Source organism: Lipotes vexillifer, unplaced genomic scaffold (genome assembly GCF_000442215.2).
Source record: "Lipotes vexillifer unplaced genomic scaffold, Lipotes_vexillifer_v1.1 scaffold961, whole genome shotgun sequence".
Lineage (NCBI taxonomy): Eukaryota > Metazoa > Chordata > Mammalia > Artiodactyla > Lipotidae > Lipotes > Lipotes vexillifer.
Window position 1 is genome coordinate 913683 of NW_006776468.1, and position 9109 is coordinate 922791.

At 41.9% G+C, this 9109-nt stretch overlaps 1 protein-coding gene across 4 annotated transcripts in view; it reads left to right on the forward strand.

Moving 5' to 3' along the window:
• The window catches only part of NASP (nuclear autoantigenic sperm protein), a 37252-nt gene that overhangs the window by 11908 nt on the left and 16235 nt on the right, over positions 1 to 9109 (forward strand). For all 4 annotated transcript variants that reach the window (XM_007450371.1, XM_007450370.1, XM_007450373.1 and 1 more), the window contains one exon: positions 2873 to 2923. In XM_007450371.1, coding sequence (XP_007450433.1) covers positions 2873 to 2923 — 51 coding nt within the window. The remainder of the gene's footprint in view (positions 1 to 2872; positions 2924 to 9109) is intronic.

The window sequence follows — 9109 nt, forward strand, 5'->3', positions numbered from 1 at the left end:
TGCTGAAAGAAACTGACACCTTTTCATCTCTAAAGCATTTTCTAGGACTCAGACTCCAATATAGTTAGTCCCTGCCTGTCATTTAATCTCTTCTGCCTTTCTCAAGTTGTCCCCTCTACTTTTTTTTTTTTTTGGTGGCACCCTGCGCCTTGTGGGATTTTAGTTCCCCAACCCAGGCCTTTGGCAGTGAGAGCGAGGAGTCCTAACCACTGGACTGCCAGGAAATTCCCTGTCTCCTCTGCTTTAACTTTTGTTGGAGACTGTGTCTGATGCTTAGCATATAGTGGGTACTAAAATGTCCGCTGAATTTAATTTTTTGAATTAGTATACTTATTTATTGAATTGAGCAAGCAATTTTTTTTTTTTTTGCGATACGCAGGCCTCTCACCGTTGCGGCCTCTCCCGTTGAGGAGCACAGGCTCCGGACGTGCAGGCTCAGCGGCCATGGCTCACGGGCCCAGCCGCTTCGTGGCATGTGGGATCTTCCCGGACCAGGGCACGAACCCGTGTCCCCTGCATCGGCAGGCAGACTCTCAACCACTGCGCCACCAGGGAAAGCCCAGCAAGCTATTTTTTAATTGTTCATTTGTTTCGTCCATACTGTGTATATTACACTGCTATTTTAATAAATTTGTTATCACTAAACAAGAAAGTCCAGGTGTGAAAAATTAGTTGACTCAGTTCTATTTATATGTATGTTTTAACCTTTGGAGGAGTTTTCAGTAATGTCTATATAGGAAAGCCTTTTTCTCTCCTACAGCTTTTTGTGTTCTCTCATACTTCTACTGTTTCTTGCTGTACATACTTCAATTCTAATTTATTGCTCCTGAGGTGTTAGTACTCACTAGTAAAGTTTCCTGTTTTCCCACTGTTCTTTCTTTTTTCAATTTCACCACAGCTAACAGCATACTCAGCTCTCATGGTGTGCTTTGGGGGCACATTTATAAATGATATGTCTTAGCTGAATGTTGCCTTTGGCATATAGGTGAAAACTGATGATGGGACAGGTAAAAACAGACAAGGATTTAAATTAATACCAAGTGAATGGTGTCAATCTGTAGGGTTCCTAAGTAATAACTTAGGTCGACCCTGTCTTGAAACCTACCTAAGGTATAACTTTATTGTAAAGAAAGGGTAAATTCTTTCCCATTATTTATCAATTTTCAAAATAATGCAGTGGTCTCCTATCAGTGTGTCATTGTGAACTCATGGATTTAAACATATTTGGAGTTTTTCAATCAATTGTAATTATCTTAAAAAATTTTTTTTATTTTATATTGGAGTATAGTTGATTAACAATGTTGTGTTGGTTTCAGGTGTACAGCAAAGTGATTCGGTTATACATATACATGTATCTGTTGTTTTTCAAGTTCTTTTCCCATTTAGGTTATTACAGTATATTGAGCAGAGTTCCCTGTGCTATACAGTAGGTCCTTGTTGGTTATGCAATTATTATCTTTGTTGATGCTCATTGTCCCTTCTGGCCAGTGAGATTTTACTGAGGTTGGCTCCTAAGTGTGCTTTTGTAATATTTTTATAAATATGAAACATCAAATTTATAGAAAAGTGAAAAAATAGTACAAAGAACTCTTCCCATGCTTTACCCTGTATTTCCACTTTTCCTTTATAATTACTTTTAGCATGGCCATAAGTAGATATGACCCTAAATAATATTAGATATAGTTTTGTTGCTTTCTGGCATGAAATTGTCCCAGATTCACCTATGTACTTCCCCTGCCCTGGCTTAGAATCAATTATTTCTCAGTGGAGTCTTGGTTATTTTTAGTGGGAAATGGATTTTCAGGAGCACAGTCTAGGTGCTAGGGGGGTTACTCGTTGCTGCTGAGTTGGTCATTATTTCTAGACTTTTTTAGTAAACACAACTATGAAATATTTTAAAGATATTTATTAGTACTTTTCAAAAAAATAAATGTTCTGGGAAACTGCTTCTTCCTTTTTTTTAAAAAAAAACTTATTTTTAGTGAGTAGTTGCAGAATGTGAGATTTTCAGGATTGTACATACTGGGTTATAATAAATACTGCATTCTCTTCTGTCTGATCGTAAACTCAAATCTAGGATGTAACTGTCTTGTTCACTGTAGTATACTTCATGTGTAGCAAATAAGCATACAACGGTTATTTGAATAAGGATTAAATTTGATAATGTAAATATTATGTAAAACCTTAATATTTTGGGCATTTAATAAATCGCTCTTCTTTTTTTTTTTTTTTTGCGGTATGCGGGCTTCTCACTGTTGTGGCCTCTCCTGCTGCGGAGCGCAGGCTCCGGACGTGCAGGCTCAGCGGCCATGGCTCACGGGCCCAGCCGCTCCGCAGCATGTGGGATCTTCCCAGACTGGGGCACGAACCCGTGTCCCCTGCATCGGCAGGCGGACTCTCAACCACTGCGCCACCAGGGAAGCCCAATAAATCGCTCTTTTTATGGCTTTATATTTTCTTTTTTATAAAGTTTATTTATTTATTTTTGGCTGCATTGGGTCTTTGTTGCTGCGCGTGGGGTTTCTCTAGTTGCGTCAAGCGGGGGCTACTCTTCATTGTGGTGCGTGGGCTTCCTCTTGTGGAACACGGGCTCTAGGCACGTGGACTTCAGTAGTTGTGGCATGAGGGCTCAGTAGTTGTGGCCCACGGGGCTCTAGAGCTCAGGTTCAGTAGTTGTGGTGCACGGGCTTAGCTGTTCTGTGGCATGTGTCATCTTCCGAGATCAGGGCTCGAACCCGTGTCCCCTGCGTTGGCAGGCGGATCCTTAACCACTGCACCACCAGGGAAGTCCCCATATTTTCTTAATTTGTTTAATTTCTAGTCTTAAAATAGCCTTCATTTTTACTTTTTTCCCCTTAATTTTTCATTACAGAATTGAAGAAGATGCCCCTGCTCCTTCTACCTCTACAGATAAAGTGGAGAGGTAAGATTATTCACATGGTGCAGTTAGATTTATATCTGGAACATAGACTAAGAGCTATATAACTTGAGGGCAGTTTGTTTCATTATTTTCTTTTTTTTTCTTTTCTTTTTTTTTTAATTTTTGAAAGACAATTTGCTTTGTTTATTTATTTATGGCTGTGTTGGGTCTTCGTTTCCGTGCGAGGGCTTTCTCTAGTTGTGGCAAGCGGGGGCCACTCTTCATCGGGGTGCGCAAGCCTCTCAGTATCGCGGCCTCTCTTGTTGCGGAGCACAGGCTCCAGACACGCAGGCTCAGTAATTGTGGTTCACGGGCCCAGTTGCTCTGCGGCATGTGGGATCTTCCCAGACCAGGGCTCGAACCCGTGTCCCCTGCATTGGCAGGCAGATTCTCAACCACTGCACCACCAGGGAAGCCCTGTTTCATTATTTTCAATAGGTAACGGATAAGACTGAATGTTAAAGTACCTGTCTAAAGTATGGAGTCCTGACAATGATGTCATCAGGTTTTTTTGTATTTGATTAAAATATTAGAATTGAAAAACTTGTTTAATTCTTCTTACTTAGTACCCAACATGCCTGGCAAACGCTAACTTATTTTTCTGTTGTTGTGGCATGCAGGCTCAGTAGTTTTGGCTCACGGGCTCTAGAGCACAGGCTCAGTAGCTGTGGCGCATGGGCTCAGTTTCTCTGCAGCATGTAGGATCTTCCCAGACCAGGGCTCGAACCCGTGTCCCCTGCATTGGCAGGCGGATTCTTAACCACTGTGCCACCAGGGAAGTCCCTAACTTATTCTTTTCTTGAAAAATATTTTATTTATTTATTTATTGGCTGTGTCAGATCTTAGTTGCAGTGCAGACCTCTCTCTAGTTGTGGTGCACAGGCTACTCTGTAGTTGTGGTGTGTGGGCTCTCTAGTTGTGGCACATGGGCTTATTTGCCTTGCAGCATGTGGGATCTTAGTTCCCCGCCCGTGTCCCCTGCATTGGAAGGCAGATTCTTAACCACTGGACCAGCAGGGAAGTCCCTAACTTACTCTTTCTTTGAATACTTCTACTGATTTAGATCTCTGTTTTGTAAGGTTGCCATTTTCAATTTTGTTGTTATTCTGGTTGAAAGTTTTAAATTTTATATTGAGCTCACATGTACTTCCATGTAACTTCCCCATTTGGATGTGACCGTGGTTTTTAACCAGAGGTAAGCATAATAATTAATTAACTGGAAAGCTTATCCGAAAGGTAAATGCCTGGGTTGCATTCCTAGAGATTTCATTTCTTAAGCTTTGAGTGTATGAGTGTTTTGGAAAAGCTTCCTGTTAAATCTTAAGCTCACTTAAGTTGAAAATTACTGTTCTAAATTCTGTTTAATCCTTTTTGCAAAATATCTGCACTTTTTCTTTTTAAGCGTCTTTTAAGTTTTTCATTTGTTTTATCATTTCACATTGTGGTCTTAAATTCCATTGTTATCTTGGTTATTAAAACCATGTCTTTTATAAATACTACCTACTGATCTGTGAGTCAGTCTCGTTTTGGGGTGGAAGGAGTATTGCTCAGGATTGGTCCTAAACACACATTCGCATAACCTTTTTAGAGTCTTGGTATATACCATAGTATTAAATTTCTGGACTGAGGATAAGGTATAAATGTGGCTAGGCTACTTGACCCCTGAAACACTGCTGATAGGTGATTATTAATATTCTAAGCATTGATGATCTTTTGAGGAGCATGATAATCTGATTCTGAGAGAAACTTGGAAGGATGGTTGGAAAAAACATGACTAGTCTCATAAATTTGTAACAGCTGATCTGAAATGGTTATTTAGTACTGCCTGGCATCTATAGCATGTTTCCCTGGCCAAGTTGTTCTCCCATTCTGCTGAGTAACTTCTTAACATTCAGTACCGTCACCTGTCTTCTTGCTCTTACTTGATGATTTTACTTTTTAAAAAAATTTGGGGACTACCTGGTGGCGCAGTGGTTAAGAATCCACCTGCCAACACAGGGGACACGAGTTCGAGCCCTGGGGAAAATCCCACATGCTGGGGAGCAACTAAGCCCGTGTGCCACAACTACTGAGCCGGTGCTCTAGAGCCTATGAGCCACAACTGCTGAGCCCATGTGCCACAACTACTGAAGCCCATGTGGCTGAGCCCACGCTCCGCACCAAGAGGCCACTGCAATGAGAAGCCCATGCACCTCAACGAAGAAGTTGCCTGCGTGCAACTTCTGAGAAAGCCTGCATGCAGCAATGAAGACCCAATGCAGCCAAAAATAAATAAAATAAATAAATTTATAAAAAATTTGATTGTTCAGTAATAAGCAGTTGGGAAGAGGAGTTTCTTAATCTATCTTAAATCTGTACCCACACATTCTTTTCTTTATTTTTTCTTTTTTTATTTGTTTGTTTGCTCTCGGTCTTTGTTGCAGCCGGCGGGCTCCTTAGTTGCGGTACGCAAACTCTTAGTTGTGGTGGGATCTAGTTCCCTGACCAGGGATCAAACCCAGGCCCCCTGCATTGGCTGCATGGAGTCTTATCCGCTGTGCCACCAGGGAAGTCCCACATTCTTCTGGATGTGGGTCCATGCTCTTATTCAGAGGTTCTCAAGGTGCAGTATGTATGCCCCTGGGATCCCCAAGACCCTTTCAGAGGTTCCGCAAGGTCAAAATTTTTCGTAATTGGTAGACCATTTACTGTTTTCACTGGTTGACATTGGCACTAATGGTGCAAAAGCAATGGTGGGTAAACCTGCTGGCCCTTTATTTAACAAAGGTCAAGGCAGTATAAGTAGTTCACTCCCAGTTTCACTTCTGTTGCTTCCATGATGAAGCAATAGAAACTAATAAATTTATTCTCAGTCCTTCACTACATGGTTTTAGAATAATCTGTGTGACAAAATGGGAAATAGGAATGCTAATTCTGCACCCTGAAGTAGGTAGGTAAGATGGTTGTCTTTAGGAAAAGCATTTGTGTGACTGTTTGAATAAAGAATTAAATTTTGGGGGCTTCCCTGGTGGCGCAGTGGTTGAGAGTCCGCCTGCCAGTGCAGGGGACACGGATTCATGCCCCGGTCCGGGAAGATCCCACATGCCGCAGAGCGGCTGGGCCCGTGAGCCATGGCCGCTGAGCCTGCGTGTCTGGAGCCTGTGCTCCGCAACAGGAGAGGCCACAACAGTGAGAGGCCCACATACCGCAAAAAAAAAAAAAAATTTCCTGGAATTCTGGATTTCAAAGGATGAACAACAGACTGATTACTCAGACTTGGGTATTTGGCAAACGGTTTCTCAAAAATTAAAAGTGAGGCTGTCACTTTAAGGGAAGCAACTGAGAATATCTGTTGTCAGTGATAGAATTTGAGCTTTCAAATGAAAATAAATTAAAATCTTAGAAGTTGTATTGACTACCGTGAGCCTGTCTCATGTAGTCCCAATATTTTTTTTTTTTTTTTTTTTTTCTTGCGTTATGCGGGCCTCTCACTGTTGTGGCCTCTCCCATTTGCGGAGCACAGGCTCCGGACGCGCAGGCTCAGCGGCCATGGCTCACGGGCCCAGCCGCTCCGCGGCATGTGGGATCTTCCCGAAACAGGGCACGAACCCACGTCTCCTGCATCGGCAGGCGGACTCCCAAGCACTGCGCCACCAGGGAAGCCCAAGTCCCAATATTTTAAGACTCTTCTGATGAAGTTGGTGGTGGTGGTGGTGGTGGTTGTTGTTTTTTATTGTGGTGTAATGCATATAACATAAAATTTACTATCATAGGGTAACCACTGGTGGTCCAGTGGTTAAGAATCTGCTTCCTGATGCAGGGGACTAGGGTTCGATCCCTGGTCGGGGAACTAAGATCCCACATGCCACGGGACTACGAAGTCCACGCGCTCTAGAGCCCGCGCTCTGCGGCGAAGATCCTGCCTGCCACAACTAAGATCTGATGCAGCCTGATAAATAAATAAATATTAAAAAAATATTGCCATCATAACCGTTTTTAAGTGTACAGATCAGTAATGTTAAGTACATGTACGTTACTGTGGAGCCAGTCCCTTCTTGCAGAACTGAAACTCTCCACCATCCATCTCCAGAACATTTTCATCTTTCCCAACTGAAACTCTACCCATTAAACAACGTCCCATCTCTTCCCCCCGCCCCTGGCAGCCATCATCCTACTTTCTGTCTCTGTGAATTTGACAACTCTAGGTACCTTTTATAAATGAAATCCTACATCGTTTGTCTTTTTATGACTGGCTTATTTAATTTAGCATAGTGTCTTCAGGGTTAATCCATGTTATAGCATCTGTCAGAGTTCTCTTTTTAAGGCGAATAATATGCCATTGTATGTATAGACCACATTTCGTTTATCCATTCATCTATCGATGAATACTTGAGTTGATTCCTTTTGGCTATTGTGAATAATGCTGCTATGTATATGAGTGTACAAAATCATTCATGAATAGGTCTATTCAGAGTACAAGATAGAACAATGATTTTTATTTTATTTAAATAAATAAATTTATTTTTTGTTGCATTGGGTCTTCATTGCTGAGGGGGCTTTCTCTAGTTGCAGTGAGCGGGGGCTTCTCTTCATTGCGGTGTGCAGCCTTCTCATTGTGGTGGCTTCTCTTGTTGCAGAGCACAGGCTCTAGGCGAGCGGGCTCTAGAGCACAGGCTCAGTAGTTGTGGCTCACGGACTTAGTTGCTCCGTGGCATGTGGGATCTTCCTGGACCAGGGCTCGAACCCGTGTCCCCTGCATTGGCAGGCAGATTCTCAACCACTGCGCTATCAGGGAAGTCCCAGAACAATGATTTTTAATGTAACAGTATGAAAAGTTCGTCAATATATTTTCAGATTCTGCATTGCAAATAACCTTTAAGGAACTACCACTCATTGAGTTTTGGTGTAGTATCAGAGAAGAAAATCCACAGCCATTTACAAGATTATTCAAGGGAATTCCCTGGTGGTGCAGTGGTTAGGACTCCGCGCTTCTGCTGCCAGGGGTCTGGATTTGATCCCTGGTCAGGGAACTAAGATCCCACAAAAAAATTTAAAAAGGTTATTAAAGTACTCCCTTTTCCAAACAGGTATCAGTGTGAGGTCAGATATTTTGTACTTAAATGAAAACAACAAATCCCAATGCGTTAAATGCAGAAAAGTGAATATGAAAATCCAGCTTTTCTATTAAGCCAGACATTGAAGAGATTTGTAAAAATGTTCAATAGTGCTTCTCACTAAATTTTTTATGTTTGGGAAATATAGTCATTTTTTCATAGAAGTCATGTTAACATGTAACATTTTAAAATAGTTAAAAATTTTTTTTAGTTTTAATTTCAATATGGTAAATACAAATAGATATTACTCACATACAGAAAGGCTCTTCAAGAGCCTTCTGTAATTTGATAGCGTAAAGAGTCTGGAGACCAAAAAGTTTGCGAGCCATTGCTCTCCTTTTTTTAAAAAAAATAATTAATTAATTTTTGTCTGTGTTGGGTCTTTGTTGCGGTGTGCGGGCTCCTCATTGCGGTGGCTTCTCTTGTTGCAGAGCACGGGCTCTAGGTGCGCGGGTTTCAGTAGTTGTGGCTCGTGGGCTCTAGAGCGCAGGCTCAGTAGCTGTGGCACATGGGCTTAGTTGCTCTGCAGCATGTGGGATCTTCCCGGACCAGGGCTCAAACCCGTGTCCCCTGCATTGGCAGGTGGATTCTTTACCACTGCACCACCAGGGAAGTCCCCATTGCTTTTCTATATAAAGACCAACATTTCCACTTGTTCAGTGGATCCCATCCTCAGTCATCTACTCAAGAACAGAGCTCTTGTAGTTCTCTATCCAGCAGTACTACTCCATTCCTGTCCTATGAGCTTATTTGTACCGCATAGTCTTATTATTTGTATCGCATAGTCTTCCCTTGGTATTCATGGGGGATTGGTTCCAGGATACCCCTGTCCCCCGCCCCCAGTACCAAAATGTGTGTATTCTCAAGTCCCTTATATAAAATGGCATAGTATTTGCATATAACCAAACACATACTTCTATATACTTTAAATTGTCTCTAGATTACTTATAATACCTAGTACAACGTAAATAGTTGTAAATATTATGAAAATGCTATGTAAATAGTTGGCCAATGTGCAGCAAATTCAAGTTTTGCTTTTGGAACTTTCTGGAATTACCACACACTGCCCCCCCGCCCCCCCAGTATTTTTTTTTTT